The sequence below is a fragment of the Pantherophis guttatus genome, chromosome 2 (genome assembly GCF_059756535.1).
Source record: "Pantherophis guttatus breed Tessera chromosome 2, ASM5975653v1, whole genome shotgun sequence".
Classification (NCBI taxonomy): domain Eukaryota; kingdom Metazoa; phylum Chordata; class Lepidosauria; order Squamata; family Colubridae; genus Pantherophis; species Pantherophis guttatus.
Genome location: NC_142064.1, coordinates 148,445,223 through 148,470,981, shown reverse-complemented (window position 1 = coordinate 148,470,981; position 25,759 = coordinate 148,445,223). Strand labels below are relative to the sequence as shown.

The 25,759-nt window shown below is 40.9% G+C and overlaps 1 protein-coding gene across 1 annotated transcript in view; it reads left to right on the top strand.

The window, feature by feature from the left end:
• Nucleotides 1-25,425, top strand: part of CACNG5 (calcium voltage-gated channel auxiliary subunit gamma 5) — a 42,343-nt gene extending 16,918 nt beyond the window's left edge. The window contains exons 2-6 of the mRNA XM_034412650.3: nucleotides 14,098-14,333; nucleotides 16,616-16,702; nucleotides 18,435-18,575; nucleotides 21,043-21,188; nucleotides 22,997-25,425. Of these exons, the coding sequence (XP_034268541.1) occupies nucleotides 14,126-14,333; nucleotides 16,616-16,702; nucleotides 18,435-18,575; nucleotides 21,043-21,188; nucleotides 22,997-23,254 (840 nt within the window). The 5' untranslated portion in view covers nucleotides 14,098-14,125 and the 3' untranslated portion in view covers nucleotides 23,255-25,425. The remainder of the gene's footprint in view (nucleotides 1-14,097; nucleotides 14,334-16,615; nucleotides 16,703-18,434; nucleotides 18,576-21,042; nucleotides 21,189-22,996) is intronic.
• The last annotated feature ends 334 nt before the right edge of the window (nucleotides 25,426-25,759 follow it).

Below are 25,759 nucleotides of genomic sequence, written 5' to 3'. Positions count from 1 at the left end.
TCAATTTACAACCACAATTGAGCCCAAAATTTTGTAATTGTGATTATTCACAGAATAACAGAATCACAGAAGATTGTGATTACATGTCCCCAAGACAGTACAACTGTCACAAATACATGTCAGTTCCCAAGTGCCCGAAATTTGATCATGTGACCGTGAGGATGCTGCAGGTTCATAAGAGTGAAAAATGGTCATAAGTCACTTTTTGCAGTGCTGTTGTAACTTTGAATGGTCACTAAATGAATAGTTGTAAGTCAAGGACTATCTTTAGTCCATTGAACCATACTGCCTGCTACAATGGTGCTCTCTTTCTAAGCAATAATAACAGTTCTGCCTTTCCACACACATCGATCCTGGCTTGCTTCAGCGCAGCTTATCTTTTTGGCTATTTTGCAAATGTCTTTATTACATTTCATAAACAAATATTAAAATACAAAGTAACATAAAGGGGAGAAAAGAGGAGGGGAATAACAGGAGAGATTAAAAAGGGGCACATGAATACATTGAACAAATATAAAACAAAAGCGAACTCCAACATTTTTCAATTTAAAGATAATAGAACATAACAACCTCTGTCTTTAAATGACTATTCAATATTTATAATATGTTCAATATTATAAATATTCAATATATTAAAATACCAATGACACTCTAAAAAACCAATATAATCTTCTAATTTTAATCTAATTTATAAGAAATTTCAAATATGAATAACTATATATTTAAAAATCTTTAATCTTAACTCTAACCACATTATTTCCATATTCAGGTCAGATTTAATCTTCAAGTCCCAAAATCAAAAGTTGATTTTTTAAAAATGTATCATTTTGAAATAGAGACATTTTTTGGTAGCTCTTTTGGTCGTTTCTTCTCCAAATAAAACTAATATAGGAGCAGAACTACATCAGAAACGAGCCAAACTCATTTTAACATAACAGGGAGTGCAAACCCAGGCTGTGTGCCAATTTACGGTTCAGTAGACTAATTGAGTAAATCATGGTTCAAAGTGAGACCCAATCTGGTCTGATGTTTAAGGCACCAGGCTAGAAACCAGGAGACTGTGAATTCTACTCCAACTTTGAGCTTGAAAGCTGACTGGGTGACTTTGGACCAGTCACTCTCTGTCAGCCTAACCCACCTCATAGGGTTGTTATTGTTGCAGGGAAAATTGGAGGAAGGTACATTGAATATGTTTGCTGCCTTAGGTTATTTCTAAAAATACTAAAGGTGGGAGATGAGAGAAAGAGAAATGAAAGTACATGTCCAGCCAAATAGTTCCAGGAGTATCTTAAGTCCACTTTCCCTTTAATGCAATGGACTGGTTGAGGAATCTGCCTTGGAGTGAAATTCTCATTCAGTAAACTATTTGGTCTATATAGATTTTAGTGCAACAAAAAACTGGCACTCACCAACTGCTCAGATTCTTCTGTCCTTCTGCCCTCCAAGTAAAGTTCATCTACACTATCTTTTTAGTTTTATTCCACTTAATTTATTTGTTAATTTTTATTGAAACTCACCCACTCCCTTGTAGAAGCATGCCGTGAACAATATTTTTCTTTTTATTGTCTTAGTTGAAGATTACGGGCGTTGTAATATTTATTTTGCAAGATGATTTGGCTATTTCAGTATCAGCTCTGGATGTGTCTTGACGCTTAATGTTCATTTAACAAAAAGGGAATTTTGGTTTCACTAGAAGATCACACCTCATAATATAATTAATTGATTCCAGAAGATAGAGAAGCTATCTTTGAATTGTGTCTTTTATCCTGTTTATAGAAAGAGGTTAAATCAGTAATCTTTTATGAATTGAACAGGAGTAAGTAGATTTTCACTCCACTCCAGCTAAGAATATATTCAGTTGTCATCTAAAGGCAACCCTCTTCATCTGAGGCAGTGATGTGCCAGAGACCTTGTTTATCTTTAAAACTGAAAAGTCACACATTTGAAAGGTCACAATTTAGAGAAGAAATGCAGTTTTTGCTTGCAAAACATCTACCGATAAATCACAGGCACTTCCAGGTAGGGGTTGAAAAGGCTGAATGGGTGCTGCCGCCAATTGAAGTAGAAAATCATCTAGGAGTCAAACAATAATCTGACACATCTCAGGATGAGGCCTTTTATACCAATAGGGAGATGTTGTTTGTAAGCTTCATTGGCTTCCTGACAAAGATCATCAAAGTACTTTACAGAGAAGGCATACGGAGCATATATTATATGTGTCCCATGGCTGGCATGCTGAGAACATATTCCAGAAAATAGGTAAGGCAAGAATAAAATTGAATTTCACCTGGATGTTGTGGTCCGCCAGCAGCCTGCGGAGCTGGCAGCAGAGTCAGACAATAAGGAGTCTGGGAGGACAATGGGCCAGTCCTAGAGTCTGGGGAAGGCTCGGATGAGGGCTCTGCATCAGAGGCAGAGATGGGACGAGGGCCATCTGGGAGTTATGTGCGGACTCCTGAGCCTCCAGAGTTGGACACCAGAGAGGCAGAGGAACCGGAGGAGCCTGTTCCTAGTGCGCGCATGCGCAGAGCTGCCAGAAGGCAAGAACAGTTAAAACAAAAGGGACGACTCGGGAGTAAGGCCTGGAGATGATTGGCCTCTCCCATAAGGCTTAAAAGAGGAGCAAAGGCACATGGGCCCTTTGCAGAAAAGCAACATTGTTAATTCTGTTCCCAGTTGGCATCTCTGTTTGATTCTGGACTCCGTGTGGCTTTGCCAAGTAGGTCTTTGGCAGTGTGTCAAGGGAGATAAAGGTTGGTGATTATCCCGAAGGAATTCTCCCAAAGGACTTTTTGCAACTAATTGGGACTCAGCTGTGAATGAACGTAATTCACAGCTGTTGCAATAAAAGAGGTTTTTGGAACTACTCGTGTGTTTTAATGACTCAGGAAGCCTAGATCACAACACTGGATTAAAGTTAAATCTTAATTTACATATTTATACTGGCAACTCTTCAAATCTGTTTTTTTCCCCTACTGGGTATTCATTGCATGGTTTTAACCATAGAAAGTAAAACTGCTGTTGCCCTTCACATTTAGATGCCTCTTAATTAGTCTCAGCTGACTTTGTTGTGTCTTGGTCTCTTCTTTCTCTGCATAAAGTAGGACTAAAATTAAGCTGTTGTATAATTGTTGCTAGGATGAAAATAATAGGATGAACAGTGTATTGCGTGTAGGAATCCAATGGGAAACTGATAAAAGAAGAGTTTGTTTCCCAGTTTTGACTGTCAGGTCACAACAGTAAGGCTGGTGTTAGACGTATTACAAGAGGATGTGTATGTACAGAAGCGTTGAGAGTGCCCTACCTATCTTTGGGACCTCAAGTTTGAGATGCAAAGGCCCAGGCAACCTTGGAACAACCCTGGGGGAGATTTGATTGTTAATTTTAGGACCAATTGACTTTTTTGAGGTACTAGGCAGCTTAGTTCCCACTTCATTTCGGTTGGAAATTAATGTGTGAGTCCAGCAATCAGAGGCAGCTATTTTACCTTAATGGCTCCAAATTTGTATGGAAGTTTGAAAAAAAAGATCTTTGCCAAATTGGAAGGTTTAAATCAAAATGATGAAAATCACGCTGTGCCAGTGAGCTGTGCCCATTTTGTATATGCGTGGACATACCAGTGCACGTACAAAAAGGGTAAATCTTGCGTCTCAAGAGTGTGGTGCTGCTTTTCTCTCTTGACTGCCCTTTGAGTGCCTCTGAAAAGGGATGGACTGAGTTACCAGAACCATTTTAACATTCCCAGTATTTGTAAAGGTATTTTATTCTAAGGATTGTCATTTAGATTTCAGTGCTTGTTCTTGAAGAGAGAATAGAGCAAAAAAAAAAAAAAAGTTTAGCATGGTGTACAACCAAAAAATTGGAGGGGCGGGAATATAATTTCACCCAAAATAGACTTACAGTTGGGATTTTATTTTATTTTTTAATTTTGGTATTTTGACTATCATTGAATTTTAAAGAATGCAAGCAAAAGGCATTTCTGAAAGAAATCCTTCCAATCCAGGAGAAGAAAGAGTACTGTACTCTGATACTGGAAGTCCTATTGAAATACTGTGGGCTGATTTTTGCAGTAACAGCGGACATAGTGGATCACTTCTGATGTGCAAGGAAATATTTAACAACAGAATGGGCAGTAAATGTTAAAAAAATAAATAAGAACAAATTCAGCTACAAATGACATGAGGAAAAATGGATCCTAAAGCAGTGAAAGGGAAGAAATTGTTGCATAGCAAAAGAGGGGAAAAAATGCAGGAAAATTACAGAAAGCAACGTGAGACATTATAGACAATAATTCTTTTATCTACCAATTATCTGGCTTTGAGATGAGAGCTAATTTCAAAAGGCCCTTGTCAGATAATTTGCATTCCTTCCCTTCCTTCTTTCCCTTAATCCTAGCTATTTGCTCTTAGCCTTTAAATTTGTCCCCATCTGGAATACTCCCTTACTGGAAAAGCCTGCACAGCAGCCCTCAAGATGGAAGTCACCTTGATTTAAACAGGATGTACTCCCAGAGGGGTTTTTATGGGATTGCAACCTACAGGCTTCTGTTTCAAGCTGATGATGGGGGAATTCCTGGGTCTTCAAACTACAAATATTTAGACTTTGAAGGAGAAAAAAATGTCCTGGCGGTAATGAATAGAATAGCAAATAAGGTCAGTGGACATGTTCCATCACTAGTAGCTGAAAGACTGCAAATGATAACTTGATTCCCCCACCCCATCTACTCAGTCCATCTGGAGTTCATTTGCAAAGCATTGGAAAACTTTTCCAACTGAAATTGATCAGGATTCTGGGTATACAAGCAGTCTAATTACCCAGATTTCACCTGTAGAGGACACAACATTAGACAAAGATTGCTGTGACAACAATGATTTCCTTTTTATTTACAAATCCTCCTTCCTGGAGCTCTTCTCCAGCTGCGCGTCGAGAAGGGACGTTCAGGTAAGCAACGTCCGTTCTGTGCAATTTCTAAGTTCCTCTTCCCTTGCCTGCTTTTACCCAGCTGCCCCTATGTAATATTGATGCCCTCTGCTTATGGCTGGCACCATCTACAGAGCAACATCAGAGACAGTGCCAGTCATAAGCCGTGGACATCAATATTACATAGGAGCAGCTGGGCAGATGTGAGAATAGCATGGAGCTTTTAAGAAGGAGCCTGCAAAGAATGAGGATGATGCCAGTTGACATGACAGACAACTAAAATGAGGTTTTGCAGCAAGAAATTAGCAATTGATTTATTCCAAAGTTTTATGTGGCCAGCTAACTTTACATCTCTGGGTTGTTTGCAGCAATGCAATCTTCCTCTCTTAAAAAAACCTGATAAAAACAATTATTAATAAAAAGATATAGCTAAAAATACAAAGGTTGCAAGAAGGGGGCTTGCTTCAATTCCACTGATAATTTGTCACACCCTGTGGGATCTGCAATGCAGAAAGCACCAGTCCTTGAGCCCAAATGCATCCTTGGCTGAACTCACAAAAGGCACTGTCCTAAAAATGGGCATTCATAGGGAGTTGGGGCAGTGGTGAAATGTAAAATTTGTTACTATCGGTTCTGTGACTGTGGCTTGGAGGAGTAATGTGACTGGGTGGGCGTGGCCAACTTTTTTTTTCTCTTTTCAAAGCATTTTTTCTACAACCTCTTTGGCCGAAGAGGTTGTTAAAAAATGCTTTGAAAAGCCTCTGCCGATCAGCAACTCAGCTGGGATTGTCAGAGGCTTTTCAAAGCATTTTTTTTACCACCTCTTCGGCCGAAGCGGTTGCAGAAAAAAATGCTTTGAAAAGCCTCTGACAATCCCAGCTGAGCCGCACGATCATCAAAGGCTTTTTTTTTTACTTTTAAAAGAAGAGGTTGTAGAAAAAATGCTTTTAAAAGAAAAAAAAAGCCTCTGATGATCATGCGACTCAGCTGGGCATGGTGGGGGGGTGGGGGGGCAGGGATTTTTGCTACCGGTTCTCCGAACCACCCACTGCCATCGCTACTGGATTGGGCGATCTGGTCCGAACTGGGAGCATTTCACCCCTGAGTTGGGGTAATACTCGTGTAACATTTCAAGCATCACAGGGAACATCTTGAATTTGATCTGAAAAGCAAGTACTCACCAACTGTTTCATCAGGGGGACAATGTGTGATTTTAGGCACCACACACCGTATTTTGGGCCAGCTGCAATTTTTGCATCAAGTTCAAGGACTGCCCCATAAAAAAAAGAACACATGGCAATAAGTTGGCCTAGTTGTGTGAGTGAAACCAGGTCTTTTCGACTTCTGGTGATTTATCAGCTGACAAATCCTTTTTGTCACCAATATTGTGGCTGTCTATCATAAGAGCTGGATCCAAGGAATCTTGCCAGATTAGAATATGGCCTATAAATGGGGATGCATCCTTATCCTAAAAGGCATATTTCCTGAATCCTAAAATCCATTCTTCAGAATCATTGTTTCTGAGTTTAACTGCAATTATTTTTTTCACATCAAACTCATTTAGGACACCCTAAATGTATCTCTAAGTTAGCAGGAATGGAAAAAAGATTGAGTATCATCAGCAAACTAGTGCCATCTAACTTCAAATCTATAAATGCCCTTTCTCAAAAAGCTCATATTGATATTAAATAATAGAATAGAATTATGTCCAGGGAATGTAATAGATGCGCAACCAGAAGCATAGGAGCCAAGTCATTCCAAAGAGGACTTCCCAAACCCCCCTTTGTTCTCTCTCAAGTGCTCCAACAAGTAACCATGGTCATTGGCATCTGTCTAGCTATTATTCGGACATTAAAACTTGCTTTCTTTCAAAAGATGTTTTTAGAATATAACAGGCTATAGATTCAGCCTGTTATTAGGATCAGGACAAAGTAGCCCATTATGTACAAAAGAGGAGTCTTCCCAGCTTGATATTTTCCAGCTATAGTAGATGTAATTTCCCAGAATGCCAAGAAAGCATTTCTTATTGTTTATTATTACCTCAGCACTTGCTGCAGTTTGTCTGAACTTGGAAGTTAAGAAAAGCTAGTCAATACAAAGATGGAAAACCATAGCAAACTCCAAGATTGTGGGCAAGATAGGGAAGGCAACAGCAAGACTTCTAAGAAAACTATATAGATGAATTAATGTTGTCCTTGGTGGGATGTCTTATCTTTTTAATGGGCTCATATAGTAAGCTTCACTAGCTAGAGGGCTTACTGTTCTATTTTGTAACTTGTTTTGATGCCAATCGTTCACTGGAAAGATGTCCAAAGAGTGCAGACCATTTTGAAGGAAGCCAATAGAAATCCATAGCCAAAGGAAGAAATCTTATTTTGGTGATGTTCTAGTAGGGATTTAAGCCCATCTCCCATTGTTGTTTAGGCAATAGCGGGAAGAAGATGTATATCCGGAAGTAAATAAAAAGATTTTGGACTCTTAAGTTCTCTCATTCCCCAGCTATTGTCTTGATAGAAAGAAAATATGATCACTTGTGAATTATCTTTTGTGCCCACTCAGCCAACGTAAGCCTAATAAGATTTTGAAAATGTCAGTTGTTTATTCCACCCCATCCCCAAACACAGCTCTAAGGTTAAAAAGGAATATTTAAAAAAGGAAATACCGTATTTTCCGGCGTATAAGACGACTTTTTAACCCAGGAAAATCATCTCAAAAGTCGGGGGTCGTCTTATACGCCGGGTACCCGAATCTGAGTTGCTGGCGCTGACCGATGACACTTTGGGAGCGCCGGCAACATTGAGGGGAAGCTGTACTCCAAATTAGTTCCAACCTACAAGAGGTGCCAGGCAGTGCGCGGCCCACGAGAAAGGAACGCGTCCCCACTCTACCCCAGAATTCGGGTCACCTTCCTTTCTTTCCCAGCAGTCCACAGTGAAAGCGGCGCCGCGGTCGACCTGGGCCAGCGCCTTGCACACCTGGCTCTGCGTCTCCATTATGAGAAGCTCCATGAGACTTCGCATGTCTCCGCCCCAGTCGCGCAGCTCTCGCAATCCGCTCACCGGAGGAGCCATGAAGTGCTCGCACCGCCTTGCCAGATCTTCCTCGTCCTCCTTTCCCCACGGCTTTCCCGTTGTAATTGCTGCTGCCGCCGCCGCCGAGGCTGCTCCTTCATCTCTGCCCGCCGTACCAGACCCAGCCCGGCCAGCACCGCCGTGGCTCCCGCAGTCCAAGCGGATCGGCACCCGGGCTCGTAGGCGAAGGGTGGGAGTGCGCAGCGCACTTTCCTGGCTTGGCGCCGATCCGGACGGCTGCAGAAGGAACTGGGCACCGGCTGTCATGTCTTTTCTGCTGTGCGGGATTTGGCACCTGGGTTCCCGGGGTTTAAGCCTCCGGGCCGGCCCGCGCTGCTCCAGGATGTTCGCTTCGGGCTCCTTGGAAGCGGTTCTTCCCGTTGGGGCGATGGTGGGTGGCAGCGATCGGCGTCACTTGGACCGCGGGAACCACGGCGAACTCCTTCCCCACGAGGTATTGCTCTGCATTTCACCACCTCTTCCAGGCTCGCAGCCACCCACCATTGCCCCAACGGGAAGAACCGCCCGGCAGCAATTTGAAGGAGCCCGAAGCGAACATCCTGGAGCAGCGCTAAGTTACCTTCCGAGGTGGAGGTGTGTGTGTGGAAGAATAGGTGAAGCTAAAACGGCTTTCTCGTTCATCCCGGTGTCGGGAGAAGCGGCTTGAGGGGCGCCCGAGCTTTTAAGATTTTAACCTGGGCTAATCATTTCCAGAAATGAGCGAAATAATGCAATCCACGCAGCGACGCCCATATTCTCCCGTTCAGATTCTACCTCTGGCTGAGAGAAAACTGCCTTGAACGTTTCTCTGCCCCCCCCACCCTTTAAACCCAAGACCCTGCCTCGTTTGCAGACTAGAGCACTTCTTTCCCCCGCCCGATTAGCCCAGGTTAAAATCTTAAAAGCTCGGGCGCCCCTCAAGCCGCTTCTCCCGACACCGGGATGAACGAGAAAGCCGTTTTAGCTTCACCTATTCTTCCACACACACACCTCCACCTCGGAAGGTAACTTAGCGCTGCTCCAGGATGTTCGCTTCGGGCTCCTTCAAATTGCTGCCGGGCGGTTCTTCCCGTTGGGGCGATGGTGGGTGGCTGCGAGCCTGGAAGAGGTGGTGAAATGCAGAGCAATACCTCGTGGGGAAGGAGTTCGCTGTGGCTCCCGCAGTCCAAGCGACGCCGATCGCTGCCACCCACCATCGCCCCAACGGGAAGAACCGCTTCCAAGGAGCCCGAAGCGAACATCCTGGAGCAGCGCGGGCCGGCCCGGAGGCTTAAACCGCGGGAGCCCAGGTGCCGAATCCCGCACAGCAGAAAAGACATGACAGCCAGTGCCCAGTTCCTTCTGCAGCCGTCCGGATCGGCGCCAAGCCAGGAAAGTGCGCTGCGCACTCCCACCCTTCGCCTGCGAGCCCGGGTGCCGATCTGCTTGGACTGCGGGAGCCACGGCGGTGCTGGCCGGGCTGGGTCTGGTGCGGCGGGCGGAGATGAAGGAGCAGCCTCGGCGGCGGCGGCAGCAGCAATTACAACCAGAAAAACCATGGGGAAAGGAGGACGAGGAAGATCTGGCAAGGCGGTGCGAGCACTTCATGGCTCCTCCGGTGAGCGGATTGCGAGAGCTGCGCGACTGGGGCGGAGACATGCGAAGTTGCATGGAGCTTCTCATAATGGAGACGCAGAGCCAGGTGTGCAAGGCGCTGGCCCAGGTCGATCGCGGTGCCACTTTCACCGTGGCCCTCCTTGGAATCGCCTTGGAATGCTGGAACCAGCTGGTTGCTGCGCGGAGCTTCCCCCAGGCATCCAGGGAGATATTACCGACGCTCTGACTTCCCCAGACCGGTGGAGCTCGCCATCAGTGGGGGTCAGCTGGGGAAGTCGGAGCGTCGGTAATACCCCCCTAGATGCCTGGGAGAAGCTCCGCTCAGCAGCCAGCTGGTTCCAGCATTCAGCAGCATGCAGCCTTGACTAGATTGGCACAGCTTTCTGTCAATGTTGTCGGCGCTCCCGTAGCGTTATCAGTCAGTGCCAGCAACTCAGATTCATGAAGCTGTGCGGATCTCGACAAGGCTGCATGGGTGAAGGAAAAAAACCTGGTACAAAATAGCCCTCTTGCCACTACACGTAGCGTAGCCCATTACCTTTCTCTACAGTACAGCAACAATACATACAGTATAGCATACAAATATAACAGTCAAGACCCCATCATGGCTCCACCAGCAAGAAGAAAGAAATATGAAGCCAGTTTTAAACTTAAAGTTGTAAACTTTGCCATGGAACATAATAACTGTGCTGCTGCAAGACAATATGGAGTAACAGAAAAGATGGTTCGGGACTGGAAAGCAAATGTAAAAGCGTTAAAGAGTATGCCAAGGGGTAAGTGTGCATTAAGAAGAGGCACCCCACATTGGCCAGAACTCGAAAAACATGTAGCAGACATGGTGAATGAGTATCGCCAAAACGGTTATGTAGTGACACGAAATAAAATACGTTTGTTTGCACTTCAGTGGGCCAAATCTAACCCAGATCACAGCAACAGATTTAAGGCCACTGTATCCTGGTGCACTAGATTCTTGGAAAGGCATAAGCATTTGAATTAAAATTACCATATTGAAATCAAATCTGATATTTTTTAATTTTTATTTGGTGTGCGTTGGAAGAGGGGTCGTCTTATACGGCGAGTATAGCCCAAACCCTATATTTTAACAGGAAAAGTAGGGGGTCGTCTTATACCCCCAGTCGTCTTATACGCCGGAAAATACGGTAGCTACTGGAAATCCACTCCAAAACATCTGAAAATGCCCCCTGTGCAAAAATAACAAACACATCTTTTGTGTTGCAGTGGAGTTTGAACTGAACAGCCTTGGCATTAGGCAAGATTTTCTGTGCTTTATTTAGCACATTGTACAGTACGTGTATATCATGTTCTCAGTGTGCCAGGACTCAGAACTGAATTTAATGGCAGTTGCTGAGAATAAAATCCACAAATCATTGAAAGCTAATTTACTGGCATTTGACCGACTGATGGCTCTGTCCTCTGGATAGAGTATTCTATGGTTTTCCTCCAGTTCACTTCAGTAGGGATGAAGAGCCACAACTAAATCATGAGGGATGTTGAATGGGTGTCATTTCTGATGTACTGGATCCTTTCAAGATTACCTCAACATGGCCATCATATTTGATTGATCTCTGGAAGTGTGTTAGAAATGGCCTTGCCTGTCAGCAATCATAGATAGAAATTAGTGGTTTAATTATGAAAACCCAAGTTCCCACTGCAAATGGATCCAGTAATGTTAAACAAGGGTACTTAACACATTGGCTTTGAAATTGTATTTGATAAATGCACTCAAGAACAAGTCCTACTGAATTTTGTTGCTGTGGCAGTAGGAGAACAAGAGGTTGGTGTGGGATTCTAAACATCTTCTGCTTGCAATTAATAGCACAGCACCAGCCAGTCAGCAGCTACACTTACAATTGGCTTATTTGCAAGTGCTGATGGTGAGACTTTCCTTTTGATCAGGGTCAGCTTTATATAGTCTGGAACACTGGTGTGTTAAGCAAATGTGTTTAAGACTCTCCAATGAGTGCTGAGAGGTCAGAAAGTTGCATGGCCATCAATGGTGCACATGGTCCATAGCCACCTGATCTGGTATACTACTTCAGGATGGGGCAGTCCTACAAAGTGACATAATAATAATATAATATAATAATATAATAAATATAATTAATATAATAATATAATATAATATAATATAATATAATATAATATAATTAATAATATAATATAATATAATATAATATAATATAATATAATATAATTAATATAATATACACATCTTAATAGAGAAAAGATACCGCTATGATTTGTGTGGGCATTTTGGAAGCTGAGGACTCTTAAAACTCCCACCCCTAGAAGATGAGGATTGATTTGGTGCCATCATAATTTATCAGCTTCATGCATAAAAGTGTGTGGCAGCCTTCAGTTATACCTCCTCTCTTCTCAAAATATATCACATGTCTCCTCTAGTTAGACATGACCCCATATATATATTTTTTCAGTTGGCAGATGGTTCTTTGTTTTCTATAGCTGTTGTTCAAGCCTGTTTTACATAACAGCTTATCAGAGTATCATCTTTTTGAAAGCTAGAAATGAAGGGGTAACTAAAGAAGGCCTAGAATTGTTCCAATTCCTTTTCTGCTTTCCAGTCCTACTATGGAATCTCTGTAGCTATTGGGCTAATCAAATAACATTTCCCTGTGGATCTACTGGCACTAAGTGACATGGCCTTTGGATTAAATTCCAAAAGAGATCATGAGCTGTATTATTATGGTCCATGGTAGCATCAAGTCAAAGATATAGTTGTTTGATACATCCATTCATTCTGAAGGAGATAGTGTTTCTAATGACCGTATTGACACTTCTGTGCCTCAGGTGTCAGCTTTAATTTGAGTTGTGAATGAGTGTCAAAGTTTTTGATTTACTTTATCATCTGTGCAAATAGAATAAATTTTGACTTGTGAAAGAGCTCCTAGGCATTTGCAAAGTGTCAAGAAATCTTCGTTGCCTCTGTATGAGGTTTTTTTAATTTGATGTTTTAATTTATTTCCTTCTGATTTTCAGTAGTATTACATTTTCCTTTGTTTACATTTTACAACTGCCTTCTCAAGGGTTTCCCCCCTTTATATAAAAATGACCTAGTTTAAGTTAATTACTGCCCTATCTGCTATTGCAAAGTTTAATTTATGACTGAAATTGTACTTTATTCTGATCAGGATTGGGTTGCTCTTGAAACCACCACTCTTCACCAGTTTGTGGCTTTTGGACCAGTGCAGGTTTGCTGATGAAAATTGGCAGATTCCCCCCCCCCCCCTATATTTTAATGTGATTATATTGTGCTTGTTCTAAATGTTTATATATAATTTAACACCTTGGAAGCAATCCGTTTCAAATTATTTGGGGCTCAAGGGATTATTATCTAGATTCACCCCATTTTGTTGACTTCATTCACTTTTTAGACATGGCCTCATCACCTTTTCAGTGTAGCCTCCATCATGACACAGAATAGCCCTTGCCTAGAAAAAAAAAATTGTCCACCTTCATCTAGACCAGGGATCTTTCTTTTTTAAGGGAAATCTTTCCATATTGATTGAAGCCTGTTGAAGAACCTCAACACAATGCTTAGGTTGGTGGGACAAGCCCCAAATTCAAATGGGACATTCATCAGCTTACAAGACACCCAACATTCTCCCAGCTGTAGTAGCCAGAGCTTATGTTAGCCCCTTGTTCTATTCCCACATGCTTTTCAAAGTCTTCTATTCATGTCACATCCAGTTTAACTGGCCTGCTGTTAATGTAATGACACAGTGGGGAAAATTTCCTCTCAATGTCAGCCTGTTGTTTTTGATGCATGGCTGCTGCTAGCATCCAATTCCAAGTGGGCTGCCAGCAGCAGACTAGATATAACTGGATGAGCCAACAGGACATGTTACGATGGAGAGAGAAAAAGGGATATTCCAGGTAACAATTAGTTTGACAGCATATTGCCACACTTATGGTGATCTATCACATTCTATAATTATCTTTATCTGTCCCAGGTTATACTCCCAGCTCTGGGATATTTCATTCAGATAAAGTGGCCTTGAGTTAGGGCTTTTTGATTTTATATGAGTTCTTTACTGTATCTGCCCTTGTTTTAATGTTTTTTTATTTATGTATTTAATTGCATTTGTAACCTGGAGCAATCAGTTGGATGGGCAACACTTCAGACTCTTTGTGGCCTAAACTGGATTGTAGAAACTACATAATAATTAAGTAAAATGCTCTATGACATGTCGAAGGAAGGTTTCTTCTTTATGTCTTGGATTTTCAGCTTCTTATGTGCCAACTGTCTGGGATAACAAGATTCAGACTACCACTAGATGGCAATTAAGAGATTCTTGGGGGTGGGTGGGTTATGGATCTACATCTTGGCTGACATTTTGTGATTGTAGCCTTATCTTATTAGGAATATGATGTATCTGCTCAAAGTGACTATAAGAGTTGATGTAGTTTTGTAGTTCCACAGAGGTGAAGAGTTTGCAGTTAGTGATGATGGATGTCTTTGTCCATGCAGGAATTCTCTGGTGCCCCATCGTACCCTGATGCTTTGGAGAATGAGCACCTGTGGCAGGAAAGCGCTGACACTGCTCAGCAGTGTCTTTGCTGTGAGTGGATTGGGATTTCTGGGGATTGCAGTGAGCACCGACTATTGGTTGTATCTGGAGGAAGGGATCATCCTGCCCCAAAACCAAAGTACCGAAATCAAGATGTCTCTGCATTCTGGCCTCTGGAGGGTTTGCTTTTTGGCAGGTATGGTGCTTTGGGCAAAAGTAAATCTGGTTTTCCTCATGCTTCATCCCTCATGCTTCATGCCTTAAAAGTATTGAAAGGATTAGGAAATTCCATCAATGTTCCCCTACGATTTAATTTATATGAATGGTTATGAAATATTTCTCTTTTTTTAATGCATGTCCACATTACTTCGTTGTTTTTATTTTCAGTATTTTAAGGGGGAGGGAATGGCTAGCTTATTTTAAAGACGGAACCCGCTCTATTAAATGGTTTGGAATGAATTAAATCTGACACCCAATGTAGATGTACATAGATGCAGACAGAATCATTATTTGAATGCAAATCTATCTGTTCAAAAAACCCATCCAGAAATGTCTATAGGTAATTTGTGACCATAGTTGAGCCCAAATTTTTTGTTGCCAAGCAAGACAGTTATTAAGTGAGTTTTGCCCCATATTACGACCTTTCTTATCACTGTTAAATGAATCACTGCAGTTAAGTTAGTAACATGGTTGTTAAGCAAATCTGGCTTCCTCAAAGATTATGCTCGTCAGGAGGTCGCATGATCCCAAGACACTAATCATAAATACATATCAGTTACCACATGTCCGGATTTTAATCTCATGACCATGGAGATGTACAACCAAGTGTGAAAAATGATCATAAGTCGCTTTTTTCAGTGCTGTTGTAATTTTGAACAGTCACTAAATGAATGATTGTGGAGTGGTGCCATGGCCTAGAGGTGGAGCTTTCGCCTCACAATCAGGAGGCTGTGAGTTTGATCCTAGGTAGAGGCAGATATTTCTCTCTCTGCTGAACAAAAACTCTGCATTGGCGACAGGAAGGGCATCTGGCCATTAAACACTCTCCCAGCTCCATTCAGTTGCCCAGACTCCACTCCACAAGGGATTATGGGATCATTAAAAGATGATGATGATGATGATGATGACTAAATGGATGATTGTAAGTTGAGGAGTATTTGTAGTTAAGAGAAAGAGGAGGGAACAACTCCTAATAAGAACACCAGGACCAGGACCACATTCCTGTGTAATGAGTTCTCAATTTTCTCTAGACCTTTGCTATTTTAAAGAGTGCCAGTTCGATAATGAATGGTAGGGATACCACACTCCAGACTCAATGAGTTGCCTAGCTAGGTGAATGGCATTCAGGATCCTTTCAAGAGCTAATTGTCCATAGTCGAGCCAGAAACCCAAGAAGAACAAGAAAGTGATGCCCTGCCTTGCATTTATTATCTGTCATTAGAAAGATGAAACAATAATAAATGTCAAAGTCTCAGAACTAACATGAATCAGAAAAATGTCTAAGTACATACAAATCATCTTCTTTTGCTCATGATGCTTTGCAAACCCTGTGTTTAAGTGGCATATTTTTGGAGACACGATATGAGCAGTTAGCACTTGGGCGGATGTGTGAATTGCTTTTTAAAAGTAAGGAGCAGATTTAGGGGGTTTATTTGGATTAGAGAGTTTAATTATTTTGCTTCCTCTAGAGTTCTGATGTGGACAGGAGGTTCATGCCTGCATTTGGCACTCTAAGGAAAGCTCTGGTTGGGACCACTATAGTTTACTTCAGAGTAAGTAAAGGCCTCTTATGCTTAGAACATAGAACAGAGAATAATAGGGTTGGAAGGGAGAATAATAGGGCTTGAAGTTTTCCTAGTCCAACCCCCTACTTGAGCAGCCATTCTGGACAAGTGGCTGTCCAGTTTCTTCTGAAAATCTCCAGTGATGGAGCACCCACAACTTCTGAAGGCAATCTGTTCCACTGGTTAATTGCTTTCACAGTCAAATTTCTCCTTAGTTCTAGGTTGCTTATCTCTCTCTGATAAGTTTCTATTGGTTGCTTCTTGTCCTACCTTCGGGTACTTTGAGGTCCATTCCCTCTTCTCCATGACAGCCCCTCAAATACTGGAAGACCACTGTCATATCTCCCATAGTCCTCTTTGTTAGACCAGACGTACCCAGTTATCTCAATCATTCATTAACTGTGTAGCTTTCACTCTTTTTTATTCTTTCTTTTATTCTCTAGGAGAACCCCTATCCCACAATCCTTTACAAACCACTAAATCCATCTAGATTCTCTATATTTGCTATTTACTCATGCCATTTTTTACAATTGTTCGCATGGACTAGCCTGAAATCTTTGGAAATTTAGGAACTCATTGATCAGTATTGGGGAAGAGAACAATTGATTCAAAACCTGTAAAGCTATTGGTTTTGAATAAAGTTTTTGGGTGTGAAAGAAAGCAATGCATTTTTCTAAGATTTCTCCTCTTGCAGGTGAAGAACATGGGAGGTGTTTCACAATAGAGTATGTCATGCCCATGAATGTCCAGCTGACCTCTGAATCAACTATCAATGTTTTAAGTAGGTGCTTCCTGTTTTCTGAGTCGGGGAAGATTTATGTGTCCTTATATAGAAAAGGAGGGACTTTTTATATAGAAAAAGAGGGATGCGGTGGGTCAGTGGCTAAGATGCTGAGCTTGTCGATCAAAAGGTTGGCAGTTCAGCGGTTCAAATCCCTAGTGCCATGTAACGGGGTGAGCTCCTGTTACTTGTCCCAGCTTCTGCCAACCTAGCGGTTTGAAAGCACTCTATTAGGTAACTCTATTGTAGCTTGCGAAGAGAAGGAAAAGAGAAGGCTTCACTGCTGTTCTTGCTATCTCATTCCACTGGGCCACTGTTGATTTCCAAGTACTATTGCTGTGATCTGATAATTGTTCAAGCAGCAAACCAATAGGTTACTATTTCAAATAAGAGCTAATGCATTAAGAGCAATGCTGCCAGGCATTCTCCTAGTGTCCATGGCAACAATGCCATCATTCATCAAGGATGGTACCAATCACCAGAAACAGTTTAGAAAGAGAATCCAAGCAATGGATAATGTGGACAGAACATGCAATGTCATCCTAGTCAACTTATCATGCAAGTAACAAGCCCAAAGTAGGCAACCTGTAAGCCTGTAACCAGCGCATTGTAAGTCGCCCTGAGTCTCCGGAGAAGGGCGGCATATAAATAAAAAAAAAACAACAACACCTCATGACTTGTAGATGTTTTGGATTGCAAACCCCACCATCCCTGACCTCTGAAGGAGCTGATATCCAAAACATCCGGAAGAAATCAGATTGCCTTGACAAAAATGATACCATTGGACAACCCAGAGCTCAGATGAAAGTGATACTGATAGCTTTTCCTTTCAAATCCTTCTCCATTCCACAAAAGAAGAAAGGCAAATGGAAAGGAAGGAAACCTCCCTATCACAAATTTGGTTACGAAAATTTTAAAAGGAGGCCTATGAATGAAACCAAATGTCCTGTGGGTGAAGGGCCCACCTTCATGGATGGGAAGCTGCCATTGTGACTTAATATAAGGAGATACACAGTAATCCATGAAGGTATCATTTGCCTCATTCAGTATGGAATTACCCCATAGCAGTAGGGCCCTAAGGTCTCTTTTTCTGAGAGGTAGGACAGTATGGCTCTAACTCTGATGCTTTTACCACTACTCTCAAACATAGCCTCTTTTTCAGTCTCCCAGCAGCTATAATAGAGGTGACCCTTCCCTCCCACTGGATTGACAGGTCTTCTGGTGGTGGTCCTTGTTCTCTACTGATGCACATTGTCCACAGAGTGGTTCAGTAATTCAGAAGGTTACACGCACATTACCTCCATAAGGTTAATCATATGGAGTCTTGAGATTTCCTTACTGCAGCCTTAGCTTTTCAAGTGGACTTAACATTAAAAAAAACACAAGCCAAGGAAACGGATTTGGAAAAGAAATAATGTAAAATGCATGCAAAGCAGAAAGATCTTTTCTACTAGTGGGCGTTCTGTAGGCATGTGTCTGTATATTTTTGTAGTGATGTAGGGAATCCCTTCCCATGACACTCATTACACTTGTTTCCAAAATATCAGATAAGAATATATTTACGTATTTGGGAGTGATCCTGAAATTTAAGCGTTACTACAAACTGCATAGAAAGAGAGACGAGAAAAAAGAAACTGGAAAATTCATGAATTATAAGTAAAAAACAATATCCCTTCTACTTGTGATCTTATTTTGACCCTCGATGACTCTTTCTCACTTATGATTTTTATAGAAATGATTCGTTCTGCCACCCCGTTCCCCCTGGTGAGTCTCTTTTTCATGTTTATTGGATTCATCTTGAGCAACATTGGGCATATCAGGCCACATAGAACCATCTTGGCTTTCGTGTCTGGAATCTTCTTTATTTTGTCTGGTGAGTTTTAAGATGGCATATCTCCCTCCCTCCCTCTTCCCTCTCTCTCTCCCCCTCCCTCCCTCCCCCTTCGCTCTCCCCCTCCCTCCCTCCCCCCTCGCTCTCCCTCTCTTTCTCTTGCCCCTCCCTCCCTCTGTCTCTCCCTCCCCTCTCTCTTTCTCTTTTCAAAACAACCTTTGTTGGAAGGTACATTTGAATTCAATCCCTTGGAGCAGGTGTCTGAGAAGTGAGATAGAATAGGCAACAATTTGGGAATATTAGCATATGTGGAATTTAGCTTTTCCTTGTACTGTGACATGACAGCGTGCCTCTCTTCACTGGAACAGGGTGCCATAGTTGTGCAGTTGCTTAATTGCTAGTTTTTCTTTGAGTATGTTATGCTATCTGTAAAAGGCAGACCCTGGTCGCCTCAGTGATCTAGCCACAACTGAATGTTACCTTATTTTTTTTGAAATAGAAACTTTTTCCATTATTGTAATTTATTGTTTTTTTGTAGAATTCTGGTCAGTGACTGTAATATTTTTTTTTAAAGTTGGCATTAGATGATTTTGAGGTGGAGGCTATTGCTTACTTATACTGCCACACAAGATTGTAAGAATAAAACAAAGACAGTTTTAGGATTATAGTCATTGTGAATTACTTGGAGGAAGAATGGAAAAGAAACAGAATCAATCAACCAAATCCTTTCAATGCCAGATATTATAGTTAATTATAAGAATACCCCCAAAACAGAAGAAGATGGGAGTCAGACAAACTCCATGATAGCAACCTGATAAAAATGTCCTATTTATTTAAGTTTGCTCCTTTGAAAGTGTTTAAATTTTGCATGTAAACAGATTAGATAATTTTTGTTCCTGAGTGATATATCATTCACATAGTCACTAAATGAGACTCTTTTTCATAAGGGCCAAAGTCTATTACAAGGATGCATAACAATGGACGTCAAATAGAATTTCTAAATATAAAATAAATAGAACCAAACCAGATAAAAGAAACTGTGCAGCTAAAATTTCCATTAAATTGAATGTTTCCGTGATACTTTAGAAATACTCTGTCACAGTTTTGCCTTATTCTTGCAATAGCCGATAATGAGACATCCTGTACGACATTACAATGTCGTATTATTTAAAGAACAATAACATATTTCTGATAAAATTGCTTTTGAGTATATTTCAACTGAAATATTTGAAATAGAGATCTAAATTCATAAGGCAAAATAAAATACAATATGGAAGATTATTTAGCTTAGCAATATCAAGGAGATATATTAATAATACAGTATAGAGTGGTGCAGTGGCCTAGAGGTGGCGTTCTCACCTCACAATCAGGAGGCTGTGAGTTCAATCCTAGGTAGTGGCAGGTATTTCTCTCTCTGGGCACAATGAGTAAATATCAGCTGCAAACTCTGCATTGGGGACAGGAAGGGCCAGTAAACACTCTCCCAGCTCCATTCAGTTGCCCCCACTCCACCCCGATGCAAGGGATTACGGAGTCATTAAAAGACAAAAAAAATTATAAAGAAAAATATAAAGAGACATTTTATTTATGTACTTACAGGGCAGATTGTAAAGGAAGTTCTTAAAGCAAAAAATCAGCAATAAAAGCCTATAGTTTGCTCACAGTTGCAATCTTGGTTACATTTCAGTTCCATGTAGCTCTAGACAAACTTTCTTTGATCTATGACATAATGGTGAATGGAATTAATGTACGAGGCTTGAACGAAAAAGATTTCTAGAAACGTGTCTCCATCTGAGAGGGAAAGCCCATATTTTATTCATAGCATTAACAGAGTATTAAACAAGCAACTGTAGCTGCAGAGCTTAAAAGCTTTTACTTACAGTCCCCAATCTACAAGTAGATCAGAAGAAGAGTATCTAAGAATTTAAGTCTGTCGCTTAATTCAGCACTAAATCCTCATTTCTCAGTAACCACAGATGCAACTTTGGCCTAATGCCTCTTCCCTATCCACACTTGCAAATGCAGTGCCACCTTAAAACAAACTGGGAAATCTATGGTCTTTAGATATTTTTAGACTTTAATTCCTGTTCACACCCAGGAGTAGAGATGAGTCCTACAACATCTTTCTCTAATTTTGTGTCCATGGTAAGTGTGGACTTCACCTCTCTTAATCCCCAGTCCCAGGATGGTCATCTGGAAGGTGATTTCCAATAATTCTACAGTGTTTGCCTATCTTGGCAATTTCTAGTTATGTGGACTTCAAATCCCGCAGCCAGCATAGTCCTCGGTGAGAATTCTGGGACTTGAAGTCCACACACCTGGTATTGCTGTGGTGATGATGCACTATTCTAGTAGGAACCAGAATGAGGAGGTTTCTCCTATAGCAATTGGAGAGATCATGTGTTTTCTGTGCTTCTCCTAAAGCAAGCTGAAGGTTGCTTTGATTCTCTGCAGTAGGTTGTTTTGTTTTGTTTTTTGTATATTTTGACCAAAACCTTTTGCTTCCCAGGTTTATCTCTGGTGGTGGGGCTCGTATTATACATCTCCACCATCAATGATGAAATGCTCAATAGAACCAAGGATTCGGAGACATACTTCACTTACAAATATGGCTGGTCATTTGGTTTTTCTGCTATTTCTTTCCTCCTAACTGAGGTAAGAGGAGCACATTGGATACACTATGGGAGGTGCATATTGTTGTCACCTGATGAGAAACTCGGTAACATAAGTTTGCTATATTTTCTGTATATTTATTTAGGGGCAAAGAGGGCAAGAAGGGGCCAAGAGGACTGGCAACGCCCTTGTATTGCATGGCAATCATATTTTTTGATTGCTGTTCCTTTAAATTAATAACAAAATCATTTCATCAGAGCAGTCTTCCCCCATCTGAGCACCTTGATGTCCTTATCTGACCATCAAGTTCCCATAATTTTCAGCAACAGCCATACTAGCTGGAGAATTCTAGTATTGGAGATTACATGTCAGAGGTCTGCCATTTATAATAGATAAAAGAGTTAAATCTTTAACTCTTAACATTAGTCTAACTCAGGCCAATTTAGACTCCAGACTTTTAATAGCTGTGGAAACCATTTTGATTATAGCAACAGAGGGCTTTTTTTCCTTGCTTCAAAATAAGGTAAATTAGCTTTACTGCTGGATTTTTTTTTCTCCCTTCCACACAGTATGCAACAGAGTCGTACCCTATCATTATGATCTCATTAACATCAGAATCAAAATTGTGAAGTTCATACATGTGCCACACTGTGAAATATTTTTAGAAATTTATTTTGAACTCTAATGAATGCTCAGTCCACTTAGGCATATCACAGCCCTGTCGTAAATGTCTGTTCAGTTTTCTGCTTATAACAGGTTCCTCCCAGTTCCAAAGCATATTTTCAATACACATTTGTGATCCATACTGGAAAAACATTTGAAAACGATACTAGAGAAAAACCATTTTCTCTGAGTGAAACTTGTAGAACAAGAGGGATCAGGCAATAGACAAATCAGTAAATTGAGCTAAAGTAACAAATTGTTCTATACTGCCAGGAATTAATTAAATTGTGCCCAATTCCTGTATTTCTCTGTTAAGTTGACATAAACTCTATTCCATCTAAGCAGTTTATCGTAGTTTTCCTGAACACCATGTTTTCTGGTCTTGATTACTTCAGCTTGATTCCTCTGTTAGAACAAGTGAGATTTTGTTCCCTTGTGATTATCGTTCGAAAGAAAGACAAGCTGGTAAATATATTGGGCCTCTCTCTTATATGGAGAACAGTTGCTTGAGGAATTTTCTTTTGAAGGTGTAGCTCATAATCCTATGCTGCCTAAAAGGGGTTGAGAGAAATTACAAAATTTTGAATGCAATCAGGAAAAGATAGTTTCCAAGAATGTTACTCATATAAGAAAAAAAGAACAAATAAATTATTCTGTCTTCTCGAAATTGGACTCCTATTAAAGCGTTTTCCCTCTAAGCTATCCAGTGAGGTTATTGTGATTCTCAGCTACCCCCAAAAGCCTTGAATTAGAAGCCCCCCCCCCAAGGGTCTATTTTTGTAAACATCACAGGTTTCAAAATTGCTTATTGATTTAGAAAAATATTCCCGCAAAGGAATATTTTTGTCAGACAAAAATGTGGACTAGTGTGACAGTGATTGATGGCTTTTCTGTCAATAGCAAATGAATTGGTACTTGATGTTATATTTTAACCACAAAGTAGTTTGACCAGCAAAAATTTCCCACAGATCTGCTCCTTTTAGTGAGAAGAGTTCTAATCATGGCAGATTGTGAGAAATGGCGCTGTTGATGCCGAAAGCTACATGTTTCATTGCAATGGCTGCCTTGTCCACTTGGATCAATAGCGCATTGCATCCTATCCTTCCACCAGAAGTGCCAACCAAGTGTCAAGGCATTGCTTTAATTCTCTCTTTTTTTTTCTCTCTCTCTCTCTCTTTCTCTTCCAGAGTGCAGGTGTCATGTCTGTTTACCTGTTCATGAAAAGGTACACTGCTGAAGAAATGTACCGGCCACACTCTGGCTTCTACCGACCCCGTCTTAGCAACTGCTCCGATTACTCAGGCCAGTTCCTTCATCCCGAGGCATGGGTCCGGGGACGCAGCCCTTCTGACATCTCCAGCGATGCCTCCCTCCAAATGAACAGTAATTACCCGGCTCTGCTTAAATGTCCTGATTATGACCAGTTGTCCTCTTCCCCGTGTTGAAGGACGACACCCCCTCTTGCTTTTTAGGGAACAAAATGACAACGGAGGCCGTGGGTCCTGAATCTGCACTTTTCTTTTTCCAATGAATGATATTCTTCTTACTTAGAAATGGAGAAGGGTTTCCCTTCCCATCCCAGCAATGCGTGTAGGAGTAGTCAATAAACTCTAGTGAGGCCTTTGATCCTGCAATTGATCCTTATGATGCCAGATCCTTGGAGCCCAAGATACACAATAGCTCGGGCAAAGAAACCCTACCCACTGTGAAAATCTGGATATTGGAAAGATAATTGGGCAAGGGGATTCTCTTGGTTCGCAGGCTTTTAGCAGAAATGTATTATCACCCTAAGGAACAGATGATAATGCCTAGTGAATTTAGAAATTCACATCATTACTTACCGGTAGCTCCTTTTTTATATATATAAAATTAGTAGCTCGTTAACAGGTAATTCATAGTCTAAGCTAAACGTGTATTTAGTTAAAAGCATTTCCTTTTTGCATATCATTATCCTAGAAGATTGAAGTGTTCACTGGGAAACATAATTAACTCTCATCAAGAATCACATTCTAATTTGGCAGCTTCTCAACTAGATCAAATCTTTTGTTTCTTGAAAAGCAACATCTTAACAATAAAGTGCCTGATGCTGTGTGAGTACAAACAAACTTCTCGTTTTCAAATCACCATAGCTTTATACTTCTAATAATAAGTTTATGGCAGATCAACAAAATGTTCTTATTCTGTTGTAAAAACTGACTGAACAAGAGATCTGATGCCAAAGTGCAATTTAGCAGTGTGGGCTTTTGTCAATTGTGCTATTTCCTTTACTTTTAGTTCCCCTGCAAGGGAATCCAGGGGACTGCTGGATTGTGCCAGCATTCAGATCAGATCCTACGTAAAGAAAGTTCTCAGAAAGGGGAGCAGGACTAGGTATACACAGTGTGTTATGTGTTATACACTGTGCATATACTGTGTGTCCACAGTACATTATCCACGGTGCATATATATGCACTGGGTAATATAGTTGTACCAGCTTTTGTAACAATTCTACACTGTTCAGAGGATTACTTCAGACATCCAAATTTCAATCTTCTTAATTTTCACTGCTCTGAAAAATCTGATGTTCAACATTCTAGATCAGGCATGTCAAACATGCGGCGGCCCCTGCAGGCCATGCGCATCTGGCCCCGCAACGGCAAAAAATATCTCGATATGTCATGATACAGTTCACAATGTGATTGGGTTTGACACCTCTGCTCTAGATAAATTCTAAATTTTGGTTCATGTTATCTTAACCTGTAATCAAAAGCAAATGGGACATTCAAACTTCCCTTTTCCAAAAAAATACTTAACAGTGATGGCCACTTATTTCCCTTGTACACTATTGAAAAGTTGAAAATAATTAGACATGGGAGCAAGGTTACTTGTGTTCCTCACCTACCACAGAGCCATGTGGCAAATGTACATACATGCATTCTCATTTATTCACTGTGTTTATCGATGGCTTTTGTTCACTGAATGTGTATGCAATAATGACCTGTATCTTTCAGCTGTACCTAAATATTGAAGATTTTATTTCTGCAAATCTAGCAAGCGAACAAAAAATGGGAATTATGCTATCTTGATAAATGTCGAAGCGGCCCAGAGTCACCTATGTATGAGTCGGGCAACTACATAAATTTAATAAATAATAAATTTAAACTATAGTACTATGCGCACTCTAATCTGAGCATGTGCTAATCATGAGCCCTAAAGAAAGTAGCTTACTACACTTCTAGTACAACCTTTGATTAAGTTAATCTGTCTCTTCTCTCTTCATGCAATGGCAATATATCTGTATTCATCTGATAGCTTATTTTATAGGACATCCACTTGCGGTTCCTGATAACACAAAGCGATTCCTGATAAGGCAAAGTGACACAAATGTTTCTGCTGCTGTTTTCTTTTTATCCAGGAGAAGCAAATAGAATCACTCAAGTCTAAGTGGAAGAAACCAGCTTTGTTTGTCTGTTTGCTTATTTGTTAGCAAGTGGCTTTTATGCCACTTCAGTCAAAGTAAATCAGCGTGCTCTAAAAAGTGCTATACCCATGATAATAGTTCCACAGCTGGTTTTGTTTTAAGTTCATAGTATTTTATGTACATGTTAACATGAGTAAATATTCTGTTTCTCTCAAACTGTATTCTATTCTTACTTTTTTTTTTTTTCATTTTCAAGCCACAGTTGTACATTCTGTGTGTCATGTCTGTGTTTTAGCTCTGTGAAAGATTTTTAAGATTGGTTAAGGAGTAAGTAGAAACATCTCAAATTAAGGCACAGTTTAAAATGAAAATACTGTTTCAGCCAGGAACAGTTTTCATCAAGTCTGGGAGAGATGTTTTCCTTTTTTTCCTCCTGGATAAGTAACAGAACTTCATTTTAGGCTATTTCACATATAAAGCTTAGCCACATATGTAATCAGAACTTATCTCAGCTTTAAACTCACAAAAGCGAAAGTATCATTTTAAAAAA